This window comes from Sus scrofa, chromosome 6, assembly GCF_054392235.1.
Source record: "Sus scrofa isolate SSC_HxYL_T2T_F1_AM1 chromosome 6, Sscrofa_HxYL_maternal_Yorkshire_Landrace_v2.0, whole genome shotgun sequence".
NCBI classification, from domain to species: Eukaryota; Metazoa; Chordata; class Mammalia; order Artiodactyla; family Suidae; genus Sus; species Sus scrofa.
The window spans coordinates 60,053,386-60,077,917 of record NC_139388.1 but is presented as its reverse complement, the minus strand read 5'-3'; the positions used below and the strand labels follow the sequence as shown (position 1 = coordinate 60,077,917).

At 48.0% G+C, this 24,532-nt stretch overlaps 1 protein-coding gene across 1 annotated transcript; it reads left to right on the top strand.

Annotated features, from left to right (window-relative positions):
• The first annotated feature begins 1,631 nt into the window (after positions 1–1,631).
• On the top strand, positions 1,632–21,454 carry LOC100514653 (sialic acid-binding Ig-like lectin 5). The gene is made up of 9 exons (XM_003127386.5): positions 1,632–1,740; positions 1,849–2,232; positions 2,421–2,699; positions 2,935–2,982; positions 3,774–4,028; positions 4,109–4,393; positions 4,621–4,720; positions 5,572–5,653; positions 20,935–21,454. Exons 1-9 carry the CDS (start codon positions 1,698–1,700, stop codon positions 21,124–21,126), a joined length of 1,668 nt encoding a protein of 555 aa, XP_003127434.1. The 5' UTR covers positions 1,632–1,697; the 3' UTR covers positions 21,127–21,454.
• Positions 21,455–24,532: the final 3,078 nt, after the last annotated feature.

The window sequence follows — 24,532 nt, the reverse complement described above, 5'->3', positions numbered from 1 at the left end:
TATGCATTTCTTTTTTCAAATGTATAATCTTTTAAACTTCCGTTCCTTTATTTTTTTGGTCAGAGTATGTGGAAGTTGCCAGGCCAGGGATGGAACTCACACACAGCAGCCCCACCCCCTCCAGCTGCTAGAGTGGCCATGCTGGATCCTTAACCTGCTGAGCCACAAGGAAACTCCCGCATGAGTTTCCGGTGACAGGAGAAAACACATTTCATCCATCGCAAAAGCTGAAATGCTCAAAATCAAAATGTAAGACAATTCAGAAGGCGACAGAGAGTTTTTATTAGTAGTCAGTATATCTGTCTGTCATACCTGCAAACACACGTTCCCCACACTTTGGGGCTGATCCTCTCAGCCTCTTTACGGGAGAATAATTGTGGATATGAGTAAGTATTAATAGTATACGAAGACATATTAACTATAAGCATTTTAGATCTGAAATAGAAAGATACAGTATGTCCACTGGTGAGATTGAGAAAGTAAAAATTATGTAAGTATTATTTTATGTACGTGTAAAAGAAACTTTCTTTCAGTCCTACAACTTGTCCCTGGGAGGGTCTAAAATGTTTAAGGTCATTGTTGGAGTGCCAGTCATGGCACAGAGGAAATGAATCTGACTAGGAACCAAGAGGTTGTAGGTTCGATCCCTGCCCTCGCTCAGTGGGTTAAGAATCAGGCATTGCTGCGAGCTGCCGAGCTGCGGTGTCGGTTGCAGACACGGCTCGGATCCTGCCTTGCTGGGGCTGTGGGGTAGGCTGGCAGGTGTAGCTCCTCCGATTGGACCCCTAGCCCGGGAACCTCCATATGCCTTGGGTGCGGTCCTAAGAAGCAAAAAAAGAAAAAAAATATCAGTGCCAAATTTGGGAAAACTTTATGAAGTTTCTTCCCTAAGGAGCACTCAGATGACAGGTTATTTCCACACAAGGCTTGAGCCCTGCCCAGGGCTTTGGGAAAAAAGGCGGTGCTGAGGGAGGGATGCTGACTTGTGTTTCTGTGTGAGGTCCAGCCTTCTGGGGTCCCACAGAGCGGGGTGAGGGTCTCCCTTTCCCTCCCCCTCCCCGATGTGCGCGGCCCGCGCTCCAAGCCTGGTCCCATAAGACCCTCAGTTCCAGGAAGACCAACACCTGTTTTCCATGGTCCCAAAACCCTTCGGAGCAAAGGAACCTTTAACGCTCTGCTTCCCCTCCTGGGCTCCACTCTGGAGGTCTGCAAACGTCTTTCCTGACCTGAACTTGAATAGGCTTGAGAAAATTGTAACTATTCTTGTCCAGGATGGTCCGTGTTTCTCGGTCTCGGTCTCGGTCTCGGGGGGGGGGGGGGGTGTCTCGTGGGATCCCCAGGTCTAGACCCCCTGTCTCTTCTCGGATGCCCAGGCCCCTCCGGGATCCCGACTGCTGGCTTCACCCTCGTCTGCAAAGCGATCGCTTCCACAGCCACCCCCGGAGAAACCTCCCAAACTCCGGGGACCTCCGCGGAGGGGGGCAGGGGACAGGGTGGGACAGCATGATTTCTCCACCCACATCGCACCCCCACGACCTGTGGTGTCCAAGTTCCCCTTCTGTGCCAGGCCACAGCTGCCTGTCACTCTGTCACCCTCTGGCTTCCTGTTGGGGCCTCCCGGGTCCCTCCCCACATTCAGGGCGTTCCTGTCCCTGACAGAGGGACCTGGACCGGGCTCTGCCCTGGCCGAGGTGGACATGGTGCCCCTGCTGCTGCTGCTGCTGCTCCTGCTGTGGGGGGGTGAGTGGGCTGGGGAGGGGGTGGGGGGAAGGAGGCAGCACGAGGGGGGGCGGGGTTAGGTGAGGGGTGGGGGTGCTGGAGCTGGAGCGGAGCCTCTGTGTCCCCCAGGGTCCCTGCAGCAGGATCAAGGTTTCTGGCTCCAAGTGCAGGAATCCGTGACGGTGCAGGAGTGCCTGGGTGTCCATGTGACCTGCTCCTTCTCCTTCTCCTGGAGTTACTGGTTTTCCCCTGAGTATCTCTTCATCTACTGGTTCCGGGAAGGGGATAACACCCGCCTCGGTGAGCCTGTGGCCACAAACAACCCACACAGACCAGTGAACCCACAGACCCGGGACCGATTCCAACTCTCTGGGGATCCCCAGAACAAGGACTGCTCCCTGAGCATCAGAGACGCCAGGATGAGTGACACGGGGGTCTACGTCCTCCGGCTGGAGGAAGAACACAGAATAAAACACACTTACACAGATAAGAAGCTGAAGGTGCAGGTGACAGGTATGGCGGGGGACCCAGGGAGCGGACCCCCGAATTAGAACAGCGGTGGGACATAGGACCTCTCCCTGCTCCAGGTCTCGGGGTTTGGGGGTGCAGGGGAGATCCGGGACCCGGGGTGAGCTCTGGCCCTGAGGCACTGGTCCCTCTCAGGGTCCCGCTCTGGGTGCCCACCCCTCTCTCCTCCTCAGCCCTGACAGAGAAACCCGACATCCGCTTTCTGGAGCCTCTGGAGTCTGGCCGCCCCACAAACCTGACCTGCTCCCTGCCGCCAGTCTGTGATGGGGGGAGGCTTGTCCATTTCTCCTGGGCGGGGGCCGCCCTTGATGCTGTGGACCCAGAGGCCCTTGGCTCCTCGGTGCTCACCCTCACCCCGAGACCCCAGGACCATGGCACCAACCTCACCTGTCAGGTGAAACTCCAAGGAGCTCAGGTGACCACGGAGAGAACCATCCAGCTCAATGTCTCCTGTGAGTGTGGGGGGCCGGCTGTGTGCCGGTGGGCTGTGTGTGTGCATGTGTGCGTGTGTGTGTGTGAGTAGAGGACCAGGGCGGGCTCTTTTATACATCTGATCTGTGGGAAACTTGGTGGGGAGTGGCCATAAAGGACAGCAATTCCTCCCCTCCTGGTTTCCCTCCTTGGGAGCTGGGTCAATTTCCACCCCCCTCCTCGCCTCTGAACCAAGGCCAGATCTTTCTATTCCAGACGCTCCGTGGAACCTCACCATCAACGTCTCCTTCAGAAATGTCACAGGTAGGAAGGAACCCCTCCTCCCCGGGGCTGCATCATGCTTAAGTGGGAGAGAGGTGCCGGCATCAGGGCTTAAGTGGGATCAGATATGTCAAGAGCAAGGCTAAAATTGCCACCCTCCTCCCTCACCTCCCATGCACCAGTCCACACGTGCACACACACATACAGACACATACACACATGTATACACACAGACATGCAAACGCACACACAGAGATACACATACACACACATGCGGAAACACATTAATCCAGACACAAATACACATACACACGCAACACACACACACACACACAAATGCACACATTCGCAAATGCATGTACACGGTCGCACACACGTACACGCACTCACACACGTACACCCACGCATACATAGCACAGACACACGCATACACATACGCATGCGCGTACTGTGCGTGCGCGCTCTGTTCAAAGCCCGTGTCACTTCGCCTCGCTTCTGCCCTGTGGTTTTCCTGAACAAAAGCCTCCTTATATCCCATTTCCTGCTGCCTTCACTGAATCAGTTTCTCAAAGATGCGGAGTCTCTCTGTTCTCCTTCCACCAAACCGCCCAGGCATGTCCCACTGAGACCCTGAGACTCGGCGAAAGATAGGAGGTCCAGACACTTTGGGGCCACCTCCTTAGGGTGTGAAGATCCAGCAGTAGAACCTACTCTGAACCACGGCCAGTTGCGGGGGGTGGGGGTGGGCGGGGGAGAAGCCAACGAGATCCTGGAAAGGGGGGAGATGGAAAAGTCAGCCTCCCCCAGCTCTGCCGCTGCACTTTCCCCCAAAGTCCTCAAGATTCTGCAGAACACCTCGTCCCTCTTCATCTTGGAGGACCAGGCTCTGCAGCTGCTCTGTGTGGCCGACGGCAACCCCCCTGCACAGCTGAGCTGGTTCCGGGGGTCCCCAGCCCCGAATGCCACCCCCATCTCTAGCACCACAATCCTGGAGCTGCCAGGCGTGGGGACGGTGCCAGGAGAAGTCACCTGTCGGGCTCAGAACCCGCTGGGCTCCCAGAATCTCTCTCTGAGCCTCTTGGTGGTCTGTGAGTGTGGGGACCCCTGGGGGCAGGACACTGGGGTCCAGTGGAGGGGACAAGCCTGATGACCTCCTCCCTCCCTGCAGCCCCCCCGCAGCTGCTGGGTCCCTCCTGCTCCTGGGAGGACAGGGGTCTCCACTGCAGCTGCTCCTCCCGAGCCCAGCCCGCCCCCTCCCTGCACTGGCGCCTGGGGGAGGGGCTGCTGGACGGGAACTTCAGCAACGCCTCGATCAAGGTCACCTCCAGCTCCACCGGGCCCTGGGCCAACAGCTCCCTGAGCCTGGGCGAGGGGCTCAGCTCCAGCCTCAGACTCAGCTGCGAGGCCCAGAACGTCTACGGGTCCCAGGGCGCCACTGTCCTGCTGCTGCCAGGTCAGGGCACTCTTTGGGGACAGAGGCTTGGGGAAAAGGAGTTACGATCCTAGACGATGATTTTTTGAGGGGAGAGGGGTTGGGGTCTGGACAAAAGGTGATTGATTGTTAGGATAGGGTGCTCCATCTCTGGCCTGAAGAGGCTTTCTAGAAAGTTCTACAAGGAGGCAGAAAGGCCGGAGATTGACTCCGGGAATGAGGTCATGTCCCGCCTTTCTTCTCCGTAGGAACATCCGGGTCCCTGACAGGAGCGGTTCCTGGAGCGCTTGGAGGTGCTGGTGCCATGGCCGTGCTGTCCCTCTGCTTATGCCTTATCTTCTTTTGCCTGTAAGCTTTTGTTCTTGGGGAGGGACCTCCACGTGTGTGGTAGGGAATCTGGAAAGAGGTCCCTTCATCTCAGAAATGCTGAGCTGAGTAGATTAGATCTGGGATGGGGGGTGGGGTCTTTTGTGGGGGTGGGGAGAGACTGGGTCACAGCTTTATTGAGATATAATTCCCATACACGTAAGAGGTACCATTCCCTGGCTTTTGGTATTTTCAGAGTTGTGTGGCCATCAGCACCATCAATGATAACACATTGTCCTTGGTCCAAAGTGAAAGAGTAACCAGAAAGGAACCCACACCCCTTGTTCACCCTGCTCATCCTCCCCGCAGCCCTAGGCAACCACTCATCTCTTTTCTGTCTCTCCAGAGTTGCCTATTCTGAGTATTTCATATAAGTGGAATCATAAAATATGTGCTCCTTTGTGACTGCCTTCTTTGAGTTAGTGTGATGTTTGCAAGGTTCATGCACGTGCACCTGTGTCAGGACCTCATTTCTTTTGATTTCCCAATAACGTTCCATCGTGTGACTGGAGCACATTTTATGCACCGATGGATGGACGTTTGAATGGTTTCCACTTTGGGGCTGTCATGAATACCCCTGCTGTGATCGTGTGCGTACAAGTTTTTGTGCATAAGGGGTCTTTCATGGTGGAAATTCAGTCTTGGCCAACCCCCTGGTCATCCAGGAGGATGGGGCACTGGCTGACACATCAGGAAGTCCTCCAGGTCCAGTTCCAGGGTCTGGATGCCTCAGATGTCTTACCTGGGAGTGGGGGGGTCAGGGTGGGGGGGTGGTCGGAGGTGGGGGGCAGCCTGAGCCATCCTGGCTGCAGCACACTGCTTTCTTCTCTTAGAGTCAAACGCCGCAGAAGGCAGGCAGCACGAACACCCAAGGGCATGGATGATGAAGACCCCGTCATGGGTACCGTGGCCTGGGTGAGTGATGTGGGCGTCTTCTCACGCGGTGGGGTCCTGGGCAGGTCCGCTCAGCGGGTCCAGACTCAGCTCCTCCGCATTTCCTGCTCCTCCCTGGCCCCCTGGGCAGGCCAGAGAGTTGACTTCCTTTCTGTTCTTCCCCTTCATCTCCCAGCCCCGGTGGTCCTCTGCTGACTACTGAGCCCACCTCACTACTTTGCAAGACACCGGCTGCCAGAACCATCTCCCTGACACCAGTACTTCCCAGCCATTCTGGTGTCTCAGTGCTATTGTTTGCTCCCCTTGCGTAGATAGTCAAGCCACACTCCTCGGTCTGAGGATAAGAGGTCCTTCCTGATGGCAGCTCCAGCCACGAGTCCTGCCCTAGGGTCCGGCTACACTCGCCTTCGGGCTGTTTCCACATGGATCTACTTTCTTATGACTTGCAGCCTTTGAAAGCACAGTTCCTTCTACCTGAAAAGCCCCGGCCCTTCTCCGTTTCTGCCAGATCCCCTCACTTCCTCTTTCCAGCTCCAGCAGCCACGTCTACTCTGGAAAGCCTTTGATCGCTCCCCCCCCCCCCGCCCCCATCCATGTCCATCCCTCCCTCCTCGGTGTCCCCAGAGCAACGTGTCCATCCCTGTTCTGAGGGGCACGTCACACATCATCACTGCATTTACCTGTCTCCACCCTGTGTTTTTGAAATTACGGTTGAGTTACAATGTGGCATTTTCTTCTGCACAGCAAAGCCACCCAATCATATATATTCATTCATTCCCTTTCTTATATTATCTTCCATCCTGGTCTGTGGAACCGGATAGAGTTCCCTGTGCTGTACAGCAGGACCTCATTGCTTATCCATTCTAAATGTAAGACTTTTGCTTCCACGAACCCCAAACTCCCAGTCCCTCCCCCTCCCTCTTGGCAACCACAAGTCTGTGAGTCTGTTTCTGTTTTGTAGATAGGTGCGTTTGTGCCGTATTTTATTTTATTTTATTTTATTTGCCATATGTTAGATTCTACATAGAAGTGATATCCTATGGTGTTTGTCTTTTTCTGACTTACTTCACTTATTATGAGAATCTATTGTTGCGTCCATGTTGCAAAGGGCATTGTTTCATTCTTTTTGTGGCTGAGGAGTATTCTGTATTCATCTGTGGTTGGACATTCCATGTCTTGGCTATTGGGAACAGTGCTGCAATGAACATGGGGGTGCATGTATCTTTCTGAATTGTAGTTTTGTCCAGATAGATGCCCAGGAGTGGGATTGCTGGATCATATGGTAGTTCTATATTTAGTTTTATAAGTGACCTCCATCCTGTCCTCTGTAGCGGTTGTACCAATTTACATTTCCACCAACAGTGCAGGAGGGGTCCCTTTGCTCCACACCCTCTCCGGCATTTGTTATTTGTGGACTCATTAATGATGGCCATTCTGACTAGTGTGAGGTGGTACCTCATTGTAGTTTTGATTTGCATTTCTCTAATAATTAGTGATGTTGAGCCTTTTTTCCTGGGCCTGTTGGCCCTCTGTATGTCTTCTTTGGAGAAATGTCTATTTAGGTCTTCTGCCCATTTTTCAATTAGGTGTTTGTTTTTCCGCTGTTGAGTTGTATGTGTTGTTTGTGTATCTTGGAGATTAAGCCCTTGTCAGTCACCTTGTTTGCACCTTTTCTCTCCCATTCTATAGATTGTCTTCATTTTTTTCAGTGGTTTCCTGTCTCCACCCTGGAGGGCAGGGGCTGGAATTTTCTTTCCCTTTGTCTTTGTCCAGCTTGTCCCCTCTCCCCTTTTATAAAATTGGGCTCATGGGAGTTCCCGTTGTGGCGCAGTGGTTATCGAATCCAACTAGGAACCATGAGGTTGTGGGTTCGATCGCTGGCCTCGCTCAGCGGGTCAAGGATCTGGCATTGGCATGAGCTGTAGTGTAGGTCGCAGACCAGTGGCTCGGATCTTGCGTGGCTGTGGCTGTGGTGTAGACCGGCAGCTACAGCTCTGAATAGACCCATAGCCTAGGAACCTCCATATGCCGCGGGAGCGGCCCTAGAAAAGGCGAAAAGACAAAAAAAAAAAAAAAATTGTGCTCATGTCACCTTAAATGGAATTACTCAAAATGCTTTGTTCATGACCAAGCTGTTGTCAGGGGAACAAGCAATGTTTGCTTTTACTTACTCATTTTTATTCATAATATGATAAGCAAGTGTAAACCTACCATCCACCCTAAGACCTCAAACACGGATGCTAACTTTCATCTCTCCACGTTGCTCCTTGACACATCCCCAGTAAGCGCTGCCCTCTTGAATCTTCTGTAACTGTTTTTTTCACATATATGTCTACCCGAAACAGATGGTATTTTGTTAAATTACTTCTGAGCCTACAAAGGGTGTCACAGTCCATGTACTTTTTTTGGGCTTGCCTTGGAGATGCAATATTGCATCACAAAGAGTCGTTCCTGTTTTTGCCCAAGGTTGCAGTTCCCCACTGTATAATAATTCATTTTATGACTATGTCTGTTATCTAAGGGCATACTGATGGACCTTTGAGTTGTTTCTGGATGTTGCTCTTATGAACATTCTTTTTTCTTTTTTCTTTTTTGGCCACAGTTCCCGGGCCAGGAATCAGAGCCTAGCCGCAGTTGAGACCTAAGCTGCCTAAGGGCAGTGCCAGACCCTTTAACACGCTGTGCAGGGCAGGGGATCAAACCTGTGTCCTGGCGCTTCAGAGACACCACCAGGGCTGATCCATGGCAACACAGCTGAAACTCCGTGAACATTCTCATTCGTGTCTCATTGTATTCACATGCGAGAATTCTCTCTAGCATTGCTTAAGAGTTTAATTACTAGGTCCTAGGGTAGGTAAAGTTCATATTTACAAGATGACGACAAGTGGTTTTCCAAAGCAATTGCATTCCTTTTGTTTGTTTTTTGTTTTTTTAGGGCCACACCTGTGGCACATGGAGGTTCCCAGGCTAGGGGTCCAATTAGAGATACAGCCTACACCACAGCCACAGCAATGTAGTTTCCAAGCCACATCTACGACCTACACCACAGCTCATGGCAACACCGGATCCCTAACCCACTGAGCAAGGCCAGGGATTGAACCTGCAACCTCATGGTTCCTAGTGAGATTCATTTCTGCTGGGCCACAGCGGGAACTTCCAAAGCAATTGCATTTTTTCACATGCCCATTTATGCCTATCAGATTCTATTGATCTATAATTTCTCCATCGCTTGGTTTTCGCAGTTTTCTTTTGGTCATCTCATCATATCACTAGGGTATTGATTTGCATCTATTTGGTTGCCAGTGAAGTTGAAAATCTCTCTACATCTTCTATGCTGTATGCACATCTTTGTAAAATGCCTGGTCACATCTGCAACCCGTTTTTCTTTTGGATGTTTGATTTTTTCTTAGTATATTTCTTGAAGAGCTTTATAGTTTTTTTGTTTGTTTGTTTGTTTGTTTTTTGCTTTTTAGGGCCACACCCGAAGCATATGGAAGTTCCCAGGCTCGGGGTGGAATTGCAGCTGCAGCTGCTGGCCAGTGCCACAGGCACAGCCGCACCAGATATGAACCTCATCTGTGATCTACATCACTGGCAACACCAGATCCTTAACCCACTGAGCGAGGCCAGGGATTGGATCCGAATCCTCACAGACACTATGTTGGGTTCTTAACCCTCTGAGCAACAACAGGAACTCCTATATATTTTTATAATTTTTTTTCTGGTTATATGCATCATAAATGGTTTCACCCAGGGAGTAGCTCACCCTCACTTTTTTAAAGGTGACCTTTGGTGACCATAAGATTTTTTTCCTAATTTTTATTTTTTAATGGAAAGATTTTCAACAGCCATGCTCTTGTTGAGTTTTTTTTTTTTTAATTGTAAATATCTCATGATCACACCCTGTGTTTTTTGTTAATTTGTTTGGTTTTGGAGGGGGGTTTGGCTGTGCCCGCAGCATTCAGAAGTTCCCAGGCCAGGGATCGAACCTGTGCTACAGCAGTGACAAAGTTGAATCCTTAACTGCGAGGCCACCAGGGAACTCCTGTTATGCTATTAAATGTTAGAATCGGTTTGTCAAGTTCCAAAAAATACTCCTGTTGGGCTTTTGGTTGGAATTACATAGAATCCACAGATCAGCCCAGTGAGAATGTACTTGTTTGTGAATTCAAGTCTTCTTATCCATAAAAATAGATATTTCTATTCATTTAAGTCTTTTAAAAAATGTTTTCAGAGTTCCTGTCGTGGCGCAGTGGAAATGAATCCGACTAGGAAACATGAGGTTGCAGGTTCGATCCCTGGCCTCAATCAGTGGGTTAAGGATCCAGCGTTGCCGTGAGCTGGAGTGTAGGTCGAAGACAAGGCTCAGATCCTGTGTGGCTGTGGCTGTGGTGTAGGCCAGCAGCTGTAGCTCCAACTGGACCCAAGCCCCCCCCCCCCAAAAATGTTTTCAGGGAAGTTCCTGTTGTGGCTCAGCAATTAAGAGCCCGACTAGCATCCATGATGATGTGGGTTTGAGCCCTGGACTCTCTCAGTGGGTTAAATATGCGGTTTTTCCATGATCTGTGGTGTAGGCCTGCACCTGCAGCTCCCATTCAATCTCTAGCCTGGGAACTTCCATATGCAGCAGGTGCAGCCCTAAAAAGCAAAAAAAAAAAAAAAAGATCTTTTCAAAAAAGATGGAGAATTCCTTCGCACGGGTCTTGGTTATCTTTCACTGTTTTTCTTTCTGAGTACCAGTTATTGTTAGTATTGTAAATGCTGTCTTTTTGAAAGTGCTTTTTCTGATTGCTCATTACTGGTATGCAGAATGAAAAAAGTTTTTTAACATTAGAGGAGTTTTTTGTAATTAAAAAAAAAATCACAAATTGGTCTTGGGTGTCATTTAGAAGCTTGTTGCTTTGGTGGTTGGAAAATTCCTAGATCTCAGAAGTTCCTGTTGTGGCTCAGCAGGTCACAAACCCAACTAGTAACTGTGAGGATGCAGGTTCGATCCCTGGCCTTTCTCAGTGGGTTAAGGATCCAGCATTGCAGCAAACTGCAGCATAGGTCACAGATGTGGCTCAGGTCCAGCTTTGCTGTGGTTGCAGCTCCACTTGGACCCCTAGCCTGGAAACTTCCGTGTGATGCAGGTACGGCCAAAAAAAAAAAAAAAAAAGAGAGAGAGAAAAATTCTTAGGTCTTATTCGTTAGCCTGCAAGACCATCCTTTTTCAGAAACAAAGATACCATCTGAAAACAACTGCGATATTCTTGTTTTTCCGCGGTCATGGCTCACTGAGTCAAAGTGGGGGAATTTGATGCAAATGTACTGTCATTTCCTTCAAGAATCAACTGGTCTTTCTGGGCTTCAGGCCCTTCAGCCTCCTGCAACCCCTGCAGGTAGAGTTTTCTTCGGAGAGGTTTCAAATGTCAATAAATGAGTCACTCCCCTGAATTAGTGGTGAGGAAGCCACCACGCTCAGCCAACCTCATCTGGCCCCAGAAGTCTGAGTGTACCTTCGGGTTGCAGGCAGGATGTGACTACAGATTGTTTGAATGGTAGCCAGTTTCCTTCCATTTCCCCACTATTTGTCCACCCACAGCTTCTCCTTTTACTGCCTGAGTTGATGGGGTTGAAGCTGGGTTCTGCAGGGTTCCTTTTTTTTTTTTTTGTCTTTTGTCTTTTTAGGGCCACACCTGCAGCATATGGAGGGTTCCCAGGCCAGGGATTGAATCAGAACTGCAGCTGCGGGCCTACACCATAGCTCATGGCAATGCCGGATCCTTAACCCACTGGGCGAGGTCAGGGGTCAAACCTGCAACCTCATGGTTCCTAGTTGGATTCGTTTCCACTGCGCCATGATGAGAACTCCCTGTTTTATTTCTTTAAAAAAATTTTTTATTATAGTAGATATACAATGTTCTGACAATTTCTGCTGCACAGCAAAGTGACCCAGCCATACACACATATACATTCTTTTTTTTCCTCATGATCCTCTGTCACGCTCCATCATAAGTGACTAGATAGAGTTCCCAGTGCTATACAGCGGGAGCTCATTGCTTATCCATTCCAGAGGCAATAGTTTGCATCTATTAACCCCAAACTCCCAATCCATCCCACTCCCTCCCTCTCCCTCTTGGCAACCAGAAGTCTGTTCTCCATGTCCATGAGTTTGTTTCTTATCGGTAGTTAGGTTCATTTGTGCCATATATTAGATTCCAGATATAAGTGACATCATATGGTATTCATATGGTATTTGTCTTTCTCCTTCTGACTTACTTCATATATATGAGAATCTCCAGTTGCTGCAAATGGCTTTTTGTTCTTTTTTATGGCCGAGTAGTATTCCACTGTCTATGTGAACCATCCATCTGTGGTTGGACATTTAGGTTGTTTACATGTCTTGGTTGTTGTGAATAGTGCTGCAGTGAACATAGGGGTGCATTAGGGTCTTTACCTTGAATGTGCATTTCTTCCCTGTCACTGTAGTCACCTCACTTGGAGTGTTATCTGTGTGGGTCCTGAGAATTGTCTTTATTCCCTCAGCAGATGCAGCAATGAGTGAAATACAATTACATAGTTAATTAATCTTATACTCTTCCAATTTGCTAAGCTCTCCTGTTAGGTCTAATAGTTTGTATATAGACACAGAAGTGTTTTGTTCAATCTAGAAAAATATCGCAGGTTGGCCTTAGATGTCACTTAAAGTCTTGGGGATATCAAATTTGATGATTCTTTCATCTGCGAAATAATAACAGCTTATTTCTGCCCTTTGATTCTAAGTACTTCCTTTCTTTTCTTTAATATCGTGGCTAAGACGTCAAACTCAAACAGAAGTGGTGATGGCGGGTGTCCTTTATTCCTCCTGGTTTTGAAGGAAAAGCATCCAATAGTCTGCCATTTTATTTTATTTTATTTTATTTTTTAATGCTTTTGGCCACACCTGCAGCATATGGAAGTTCCCAGGCAAGGGCTCGAATCAGAGCCGCAGCTGTGACTTGAGCCATTGCAGTTGGATTCTTAACCCATGGAGCCACAGCGGGAACTCCTTGTCTGCCATTTAAGTGGGCTGTTGTATTTTTTTTAAAATAAAATAAATAGATAACCTTCATCAGGGTAAGGAAGTTCTTTTCTTTTTCTTTTTTTTTCTTGTCTTTTGTCTTTTGGGGGCCACACCTGTAGCATATAGAGGTTCCCAGGCTAGGGGTCCAGTCGGAGCCACAGCTCACGGCAACCCCAGATCCTTAACCCACTGAGCGAGGTCAGGGATTGAACCCGCAACCTCATGGTTCCTAGTCAGATTCATTTCCCTGCACCACGACGAGAATTCCCACTAGATTGTGTTTTGATCGGCGTATAGGGTTTTTATGACACTTATTTTTAAAAACATGCTGAGGAGTTCCTGTCGTGGCTTGGCAGTAACGAACCTGACTAGGATTCCTGAGGACTTGGGTTCAACCCCTGGCCTTGCTAAGTGGGCTAAGGATCCAGCATTGCCGTGAGCTGTGGTGTAGGTCACAGATGAGGCTCAGATCCCGCATTGCTGTGGCTGTGGTGCAGGCTGGTAGCTGTGGCTCCAATTCCACCCCTAGCCTGGGAACCTCCATATGCGGCACATTCAGCCCTAAAAAAAAAAAGCGTGTTGAGACTTGATCTGGGGCCTTGTGATGATTTTCTATAAATAGTTCCTGTATGCTTAAGAAAAAATGTATATTTTCGATTTTATAAATTCCAAGTAAGATCAATAATTGTATTGCTCAAATCAAAATCTTTACCAATAGGTCTTCCTGACCGATCAGTATTTGAAATCTTACTTTCTGATAGTTTACTTGTCCATTTCCCCTTGATATCTATCAAATATGTTTCTTCTAGGTGATGTACTTTGAAATTAAAACTGTCTATTTTCGAAGTATTATATCTTAGTAAATCAGACATTTTATATTTAACCACATATAACAATTGTCTCTGTCGCTATTGATACTTTTTGTTGTAAATCTATTTGGTTGGCTCTTAAAATAGATACACCAGTTTATCATGGAGTTCCCATTGTGGCGCAGTGGTTAACCATGAGGTTGCGGGTTCGATCCCTGGCCGGTTGACGATCCGACGTTGCTGTGAGCTGTGGTGTAGGTTGTAGGTGTGGCTCGGATCCCACATTGCTGTGGCCCTGGTGTAGGGTGGTGGCTACAGGTCCAATTAGATCCCTAGCCTGGGAACTCCATGTGCCGCGGGAGCGGCCCTAGAAAAGGCAATAAGACAAAAAAAAAAAAAAAAGATACACCAGGTTATCATTGGTTAGTTAGATGCCTGATATTTTTCCATCCTCTCCTCGCCCCATCTCCCCCCAACATTTTTTTATGCTTTAGTGGTGAGTCTTTTTTTTTTTTTTTCGTTTGTTTGTTTTGGTCTTTTTATCTTTTTAGGGCTGCACCCGTGGCATATGAAGGCTCCCAGGCGAGGGGTCTAATCGGAGCTGTAGTCGCCAGCCTACACCACAGCCACAGCAACGCCAGATCTGAGCTGTGTCTGAGACCTACACCACAGCTCCCGGCAATGCTGGATCCTTAACCCACTGAGCGAGGCCTGGAAAGGAACCCACATCTTCATGGATATTAGTCGGGTTCATTTCCGCTTCGCCACAACAGGAATTCCTGGTCTTTTTAAAGAAAATACACAGCCACACGTTCTACTGAGATATATGATCATCTTTCTATCCTATACTGATTGTGTGTGGTTTCTTGATTTTGTCATTTTTATTTGAATTCTTCCTCCCAATGTGTTTTCAGTTTGGGTTTTCCCATGTTAAGACTTCCGAGGACTTGAAGACTGAAAATATTTTTATGCCCCTACATTTGAATTTCATTGGGCAGAAATGAAAAGCCTGGCATCGAGGTGATTTCCTGCCCATGCTTTAAACGCTTCATTGTTCCTTTTTTAAAAATTACTTAATGACTTTTATTACATTTGTAGGTGTACAACAATCATCACAACCAAATTTTACAGCATTTCCATTCCAAACCCTCAGTGCATCCCCCCCACCCGCCAACCTGTCTCATTTAGGAACCATACGGTTTTCAAAGTCTGAGTTACTATCTGTTCTGCAAAGAAGTTCATTTTTTCCTTTTTTTAGATTCCACATGTCAGTGAAAGTATTGGATGTTGGTGTCTCATTGTATGGCTGACTTCACTTAGCATGATAATTTCTAGGTCCATCCATGTTGATGCAAATGCTGTTATTTCTTTCCTTTTATATGGCTGAGTAATATTCCATTGTGTATATGTACCACATCTTCTGGATCCACTCCTCTGTCGGTGGACATTTAGGTTGTTTCCATGTCTTGGCTATTGCAAATAGTGCTGCAGTGAACATTGGAGTACATGCGTCTTTTCAAGTAGTGGTTTTCTCTGGATAGATGCCCAGGAGTGGGATTGCTGGATCCAATGGTAGTTCTAGTTTTAGTTTTCTGAGGACTCCCCATACTGTTTTCCACAGCGGTTGCACGCATTTACAATCCCACCAACAGTGTGCTAGGGTTCCTTTTTCTCCACACCCTCTCCAGCACTTACTGTTTGTAGACTTTTTGATGCTGGCCATTCTGGCCGGTATAGGTGGTACCTCATCGTGGTTTTGATTTGCATTTCTCGAATAATGAGTGATATTGGACATCTTTTCATGTGTTTGTTGGCCATCTGTATGTTGTCTTTGGAGAATTGTCTGTTTAGATCTTCTGCCCATTTTTTGATGGGGTTGTCTGAGCTGTAGTGTTTCTTGTATCCAGTATCACTGTTGGAGATCTTAGGTCAGGCTGAATCTTGCACATTGGTAGGTAATCCTCTCATTCTTCCTGGCAACGTTTATACGTTTCCCCGTGGTTTTGATAGTCTTAAGATTCAGCACCATTAAGATTTGGGTGTGAGAGTTCCCGTCGTGGATCAATGGTTAATAAACCCAACTAGCATCCATGAGGACACAGGTTCAATCCCTGGCCTTGCTCCGTGGGTTAAGGATCTGGCATTGCCATGAGCTGTGGTATAGGTCAGCAGATGTGGCTCAGATTCCACGTTGCTATGGCCATGGTGCAGTCTGGCAGCTGCAGCTCCAATTCACCCCCTAGTCTGGAAACTTCCATATGCCGCGGGTGTGGCCCTAAAAAGATAAAAAAAAAAAAATGGGTACGGGCTTTTTTTTTTTTTGCACTTGTGGGGCCCTTTTAGCTGAGGAGGTACAGCTTTAACTCTGGTAATTTTATTTCCACTATTCTTGTTCAAGTCTTTCTTCCCCTTTTGATTTATTTTTTGAATTAATTTTAATTTTTTTTTTTGTCTTTTTGCTATTTCTTTGGGCCGCTCCCACGGCATATGGAGGTTCCCAGGCTAGGGGTCGAATCGGAGCTGCAGCCACTGGCCTATGCCAGAGCCACAGCAACGCTGGATCCGAGCCGCGTCTGCAATCTACATCACAGCTCACGGCAACGCCGGATCGTTAACCCACTGAGCAAGGGCAGGGACCGAACCTGCAACCTCATGGTTCCTAGTCGGATTCGTTAACCACTGCGCCACGACGAGAACTCCTGAATTTACTTTAATTTTTAAATTTAATTCTACTTTTTAATTGGAGTATAGTTGATTTACAACGTTGTGTTAGTTTCAGGTGCACAGCGAAGTGATTCAGTTGTGTGTGTGTATGTCCCATTATGGATTATTATAAGATATTGAATACAGTTCCCTCTTTCTCTTTTTATTTCCTTTTTATCTCTTTCATGGACTCTTATCATCTGAGTGTTGATATTTCCTCTTTCTCGCCTCCATCTAGCATAACTCTTCTTTCACAGATTTTTCATCCTTCTCTGCTTCTAGAGGAGACTTTAAAGGCCCTTCCAGCTCAGCGATGTGCCTTCAGTCGTATTTATTCTAGTCTTCATCCCACCACTGGGTACTTCCTATTATCTTTTTTCAGACCCAATATTTCCACTTTTTTACAGAACTGCCTACACATTTCCTCCTTATGTAACTTACATGATTACCTAACTTCTTGTTTTAGGTACGTAATTTCTGATGTACACAATTCCTTTTTTTTTTCCTTTCACTTTCACTGACATATAATTGACATAGAGCTCCATGTAAGTTTAAAGGGGTTCAGAATAATGATTTGACTTACAAACATCCTGAAACGAGTGTCGCAGTAAGCTTCGCAAACATCCATCATCTCATATAAATGGAAAACTAAAATAGAAAACATTTTTTTCCCCCGTGTTGAGGACTCTTAGGATTTGTTCTCTCTCTCTCTCTTTCTTTTTTTGTTTTGTTTTGTTTTTGAGGGCCACACCCTTGGCACATGGAGGTTCCCAGGCTAGGGATCCAGTTGGAGCTACAGCTGCCTGCCTACACCATGGCCACAGCAACAGCAGATCTGAGCCGTGTCTGCGACCTACACCACAGCTCACGGCAACGCCGGATTCTTAACCCACTGAGCGAGGCCAGGGATCGAACCTGCAACCTCATGTTTCCTAGTCAGATTTGTTTCCTCTGTGCCACGACGGGAACTCCCAGCATTTGCTCTCTTAATAACCTTCATATATAACATATAGTAGTGTTAATTATAATTACCACATGGCACATGACAGCCCTGGTGCCCATTTATCTTATAACTGGAAGTGTGTATTTTGGCCACCTTCCTCCAATCCCCCCTCTCCCTGCCTCCCGCCTCTGGTGACTACACATCCGATCTCATTTTCGATGAGTTTGCGTGTTTGTTCATCTTTTTTTTTTTTTTTACCTTTTATTTATTTTTTTCAACTGTACAGCATGGTGACCCAGGCACACATACGTGTACACATTCTTTTTTCTCCCATCATCATGCTCCATCATAAGTGACTAGACCTAGTTCCCAGGGCGACCCAGCAGGATCTCACTGCTAATCCCATTTGTTCGTCTTTGAAGTAAAACCAACCTATAACACTATGTTAGTTCCCGTTACGCAACATAGTGATTCGATATTTTCTATACATTTCAGAAGGATCACCGTGCTGTCCAGTTTCAGTCTGTCACCATACAGGGATATCCCGTAGTTAGTGGCTGGTGTGCGTGATTTCTTATTCACGATGGTCCTATCATCACTCACTCCCCTTGGCGCCTTTAGCGTGCTTAGTTTAAACTCTTGATTGAAATGTTCTAGTACATGCACTTCGGAGGGGCACGAAGTTCCCAGCTTCCATCCAGAGCGTTTATTCTCCGCAGGCGTCCGTTCTGGGCGCGCAGATTCCCCAGGGATGTTAGCTGCTCTGTCTGGAGAGTGGATTGGGTGAAAGCGAAGGGCACATGCTGGTCTGTGTCAGTTCCAAGGATGAGCCCCGGGGTGGAGTGCTCCCAGCCCCTGCCAGTCACCCCCACTTCCTGTCCCCCAAGAAAGCGGCTCAGGTCACCCCTCTGCCTCCCGACCTTCAGGGAGAAGGAGCGCTGGGATTTTGACCCACCAGAGTTGGGGAAGGAAAACAGGAAGGCAAGAACCCCAAAGGCCGGTGAAGCTCCGCATTTGCTTTCTTTCTCTTCACCTCAGTGAACCTCGGTGCTTATGCAGCACATTCCTCAGATGCCCACTCATCACTGTCCTGCCCACACTCTGGATTTTGCAGGCAGTGATTGTTCCAAGGCAAAGGAAGCAGAATTCAGGCACATTGGAGAGCACCCATCCTCTCATCATCAACAAGCCAGCTTCCCAGCCCTGAACCCCATTCATTCCGATTAGGCTTTACTCCCTGCCCCCCTTCAGGGTGATGGATGGATGTCTGCAATTGTGTCTACAGGTGTCATTGCACCTGCAGTTCTTTGCATTGTTGGAGGTTGGTGAATAGAGCTAGTGGCCGGTGTGAATTCCCTATCTCGACAGGAACCATGGCAGAAGGAGCTTAGTTTTCCCCATTCTTTCACTCTCAACCTTTCTGTTCACTTTGTACTGTGGGCGGAACAGTAAAGGGATAAATGACATAGTTTCTGGAGTTCAGCTTCCTCTGTTCAAGTCCTGGATCCAACCACTTCCAAGCGAGTTCACTAACCTCTCTGTCTCTTTATTTTCTCTCCTGGAAATGAGACCACGGACATGCTGGGAACTGTTTTATTGGGTTGTTGCAACAAGTGCTTAGAAATGTGCCTCGTTCATGGGAAGCTTGCTTACCGCTGTTACCTAATGTTACTATTCCTCCTTCTAATATGGAACTGCGTGAATGCAGGTATTTTGGGCTGTGTCACTTCCTCTTTTGTCTTCGTTTGCAAGAACGGCACCTCGTAGCCAGCACTCGGCAAAGAGCTACTGAGTGAAAGAATGAACTGACTGCTTTCTTCTGTTAGTGAATCTGAGCTGCATCTTGTCTGATGGTGATCAGTTCAGCCCTTTTTTGCTATGTGGTGAGGCTATTAATGGACACGTGTCCTTATTTCCTGTTCTTGGGCTGCAGTAGGGTGAGTGCACCTAGCTGCTTTGTCATTGCATTTTATCTTGCTCATGCCTAGTATGGGCAACTCTGTCTAGATATTCTTTTTTTTTTTTTTTTTTTTTTCTGGTGTGGTGAAACCATTTTTCCATAACCTGAAATTTTTTGTTTTCTTTCTGAGCTACCATTTGAAGGCTCACGTTGCTTTCAACACACTCTTCTATAGCACGATGGTGTAGGGAGGTGGGCAGCCATGGCAGAGGAAAGGGAATGGCTTCCCTGTGTCTGGGTACCATCTTTGCTGGGGGCCTTAGGTCCTGCTCTGCTCTCATTTTGCTTTATGGAACCCAGGTCCAGGATCCAGAATTACCATCTTGCTGGATCCTGGACCTAGGTTCCATAAGCTATCTCATAACATACTGAAGTTCAAAAATGGCTTTACCTGTCTCTAACTTGATCCTCCTAGCCAACCGTAAGCTGCTGGAGGTCAGGGACCATCTGGCCCCTCAACCAGGACGTGACACAGGAGACGTTGTCAATAATACTGCAGACCTGGGTTTGAGTCCTGGCTCCGCCATTTACCACCTGAGTGACTCTGGGCAAGTTATTTCACTGCCCCCCAATTCAGTTTCCCTATCTGTAGAATGGGAATAATAAGAGCATCAGTCATACTGGGTTTTTGTGAGGATTAAATTCGACTAGGCAGTGCTCTTGTGGTGCAGCAGATTAAGGATCCAGAAGTTCCTGTTATGGCGCAGCAGAAATGAATCTGACTGGTACCCATGAGGACTAGGGTTCAATTCCTGGCCTCGCTCAGTGGGTCAGGGATCCGGCATTGCTGTGAGTTGTGGTGTAGGTCAGAGATGCACCTTGGACTCCGAGTTGCTGTGGCTGTGGTGTAGGCCAGCAGCAGCTGAAGCTCTGATTCAACCCCTAGCCTAGGAACTTCCATATGCTGAGGAAGAAGCCCTAAAAAGCAAAACAAACAAACAAAAAAATCGGTGTTGTTGCTGCAGTCGCCTGGGGTTGCTGCTGTGTCAGGGGTTCAGTCACTGGCCTGGAAACTTCCACATGCTGTAGGCATGGTAAATACATACATACATACATACATATATACACACAACTAAGCCCTCAATGTGGCCTGATTAATCTTAGTATCATGAAATTTTCTTTTTTTCTTTTTACAGCCACACCTGTGGCATATGGAATTTCTCAGGCTAAGGCTCTAGTTGGAGCTGCAGCTGCTGGTCTACACCACAGCCACAGCAACGCCAGATCCAAGCTGCGTCTCCAACCTGCACTGCAGCTTTCAGCAACACCAGGTACTTAGCTCACTGAGCGAGGCCAGGGATCAAACCCACATCCTCACGGACACTATGTTGGGGTCTTAACCTGCTGAGCTACAACGGGAACTCCTCTTTTCATTTTTTAAAGTTTTATTGAAGTATAGTTGATTTACAAGGTTGTGATAACTTCTGCTGTAGTATCATAAAACATTTTTTTTTAGGGCCGCACTCATGGCATATGGAGGTTCCCAGGCCAGAGGTTGAATTGGAGCTGTAGCCACTGGCCTACACCACAGCCACAGCCATGCCAGATCCAAGCCGCATCTGTGACCTACACCACGGCTCAGGGCAACGCTGGATCCTTAACCCACTGAGCGAGGCCAGGGATCGAACCTGCATCCTCATGGATGCTCATCAGATTCATTTCCACTGAGCCGTGATGGCAACTCTGAGTATTATAAAATTTTAAATGAATGAGTGAATAAGTGAGTTCATAAAAAATATGTGTAGGCTAAGAGGAAGAATGAATGAACAAAGCCCAGCTTCCCTCTTGGGGACCATGCCTGCCATACTCCTTCTTTGACTCCCTTTTCTCCCCTTTATTCAGGGTTCCAGGCAAAAGCCCCGGCCAGACAGCCCCGCAGACCAAGCGCCGTCCCCTGCAGAGGATGCTGAGCCCCCGGGGGAGCAAGAGGAGCTCCATTACGCCTCCCTCAGTTTTCAGGAGATGAAGTCGCGGGAGCCTGGGGACCAGGAGGCCACCAGCACTGAGTACTCAGAGATCAGAAAAAGCAAATGAGGACTCGCTGGAGCTCGGTCCTGGCCAGAGGCATCACAGACTTTGCGGGAAGAAAAGAGAAGGCAGGGACTAGTGGATGAAACCTTTGTGGCAATCTTAGCATTACCTCCTATGTGAGTGTCCCCAGCAAGAGCAGAGAGAAGACAGGTGATGGGATTTGAGAGACGGGGGCTCAGAAGCAGGTTCCAGGCCTTTTTAAGGCACTGCTAACGAGCAGTTCAGGTCATCTCTCCGTGCCTCAGTCTTCCATTCTGTAAATCAGAAATCATATGTCCTACCTCAGAGTTGGGTGAGCATTAAAGAGAGAACACATACAAATCCCAACAAAGCTCCCTTCCCACGGTGTGTGCTTAGCGCCTGCTGGTTTATCTTCCTGGAACAGAAAGATCCTCCTGGGAGGTTCTCCTGAGGCTGAGGGCGACTAGCACTGACCTGAAACAGAGATACGGGCAGATATTTCCCCAGCAGAGATGGGGTTTTTATTCAGGATCAGCCTAGAATTGCATCTCACGGTCAGCAACCAGGGCGGGCCACGTGCAAGCTCATGCATGGTGAAGGGAGGAGACCGCTTTTATAGAGGGGATAAGGAAGCTGAGCGCCATAGTAAACGAGTCTGTGGCTTTTCATTTGCTGAGTCCTTGCTGGGGAAAGAAGAGGGGTCTTTCTTCTTCCGGTTGTGCTCTGCTGTCATCACAGCTGGTGAGAGCTCCCCCTTCTGGTCTCCCAATTCCTTTTAATTGAGGCTTCTGTGTATTAATTTTTTACACCAGGCACAGAGGACAGGGGGGCAACCTGTTGTTGTCATTCTCCTTCCCAGGACTCTTGGAAGCCTCCCCAGGGAAAGCGCAGCCCCTCAGCCTGGCATTCGCTTCGTGATAGACCATCTTAACCTCTCTGGACTTGGCTCCTTGTCCTACTTTTATCTGTCACTTCTTCAAGTTCATTTCCTCACCTCCTGACTTCTAGTCACCTCCCCACCATGTTTATGGGCCCTAAAGGGTTCTTTCCATCAGAGAGCTGACCCTTACTCTCCTGAACAAACCCGCTCCTGGCTCCCAGTACCTCACAGTCCTCAGCATTTCATGTCATTCGTGACCTCACTGCTAGCCGCTCATCCATCCTCTCCTCTTGGCGCCTTCTTCCTTAAACCGTCCACACTACTTCATGCCAGTGTCTTTGCAACTGAAGATCTCTTTCCCAGAGTCCAGGCTGCCTTGTGTTCATCTGCTGACACCTGTCCTTCAGCTCTGAGTTCGGGGACAGCTTTGGGTTAAGAGGGTGAGCTGAAGAGAGAACTCACACACTCTCTCCTCTAAAATGGGAACTAATTAATTTTTTAATAAGGAAGTGCACATGGAGTTCCCGTTGTGGCTCGTGGTTAATGAATCAGACTAGGAACCACGAGGTTGTAGGTTCTATCCCTGGCCTTGCTCAGTGGGTTAAGGACCCGGTGTTGCCGTGAGCTGTGGTGTAGGTTGCAGACGTGGCTTGGATCCCATGTTGCTGTGGCTCTGGTGTAGGCCGGTGGGTACGCTCCGATTAGACCCCTAGCCTGGGAACCTCCATATGCCGCAGGAGCGGCCCAAGAAAAGGCAAAAAGGAAAAAAAATAAATAAATAAATAAAAGGAAACGCACTATATCAAAAACAGCCAAAGTTTCCCCAGCAGCACTCTAGTGTGATTGCCTACCAATAAGCCTTGTGGACTCTGAGTGCCTGACACTGGCATCCATTTGGGAGACACCCATCTCGAATAAACACATTGCCACCAATTACTAAAGAGCCAGGCGGCCCCACCCAACATGTTCCCTTTTAGGAAGTCCTAGGTGGGAGTTCCCATGTGGCTCAGTGGTAATGAACCCGACTAGTAACCATGAGGAGGCGGGTTCCACCCTTGGCTTTGCTCAGTGGGTTAAGGATCAGAAATGAATCCGACTAGGATCCATGAGGACACGGGTTCAATCCCTGGCCTTGTTCAGCCGGTTAAGGATCTGGTGTTGCCATGAGCTGAGCTGTAGGTCACAGACGTGGCTCAGATGTGGCGTTGCTGTGGCTGTGGGGTAGGCCGGCTGCTAAAGCTCTGATCTGACCCCAGCCTGGGGACCTCCATATGCCATGAGTGTGGCTCTACAAAGACAAAAAGAAAAGAAAGCCCTGGGTGACTAGGTAACTGACCCCTGAGTGAGCTTGCTTTTCCCTTCTTATGCCCTAATTCTCATTCTTACGTTTTAAAGTCACCATAAACAGTGAACTCACAAGACCCTAGGGACCCCACCTTGTACCCCAGTAAAGGCAGAACCCAAGGCCCTTATTTTATCACTTGCCCCGTGGGTATGCTGTGTATCTTCTAGGACTTGTGAGTCGTGAGCCTTGTTTTTTGAAGTTCCCAGATGATTTTTGCTAAAGGGTGTCTTGCAATCATGACAAGAACCACAGGGGCCAGTCTGGCTACGTCCTTGACTCTGGTTGGGGAAATGTCTGTGGGGCTGATCACAAGTACAACAGGCCTAGGTGAGTGCCCCCTGCCGCACCCCAACACAAAACACGTACCCGAGCCTGGATGTGTTATTTCTTAAACGTTAGAAAATGGCTGTGAGCAAAGATGTAGACACTTTCAGTGTGGTACTCGGAGGATGCTGATTGCCACCCTTCACGACTGGGTCCCCATCTTCAGTACAGTAAGGCATTGAGTTGTGACTCTTGTTTTGGTAATTGCAGGTTAGATCAATCTGATCAAACCTTGTGCTGAAAAATAATTCCTTGGGGGGAAAATGAATAGAAAAGAATTCAACCCCTCATTTTAAAACTATAGACTACCTGGGAGTACCCTGGTGGCCTCATGGTTAAGGATCTGGCATTGTCACTGCTGTGCCTTAGGTTGCTGCTATGGTGTGGGTTCAAGCCCTTGCCTGGGAACTTCTGTGCGCCATGGGCACAGAAAAAAAAAAAAAAAAAAAGAATAGAATACCTGAAAATAAAATAAGAATTCAGTAGGCCAAAATTTGGGGAAAAGCCTGCACCCAGAGAATTAGGCAGAATATTTAAGCCAAAATTCTAAAGCCCCCTATGGCCCCTACTGACCATGGGAGCTTTGGCTCTTTGGCCACGTGTGGTCGTGGAAATCAAAGTCAGAACTCTGGCCCTGCCTAAAGTGGGAAGTTTCGTAGGGGATCATTTGTGGCTTGAGTTTGTATCAGTCTAAAGTTGAGTCAAAGAAAATCAAAGACAGAAAATCTGAACAGCCACCAGAGAAAAAAGACAAATTTCCTTCCAAATAAGAACATCTTGGAGTTCCCCGGTGGCTTAGCAGGTAAAGGATCTGGCAGTCACTGCTGTAGTTTGGGTTTGATACCTGACCCCGAAGCCTCTACATGCCATAGTTGTGGCCATAAAAACAAACAAACAAA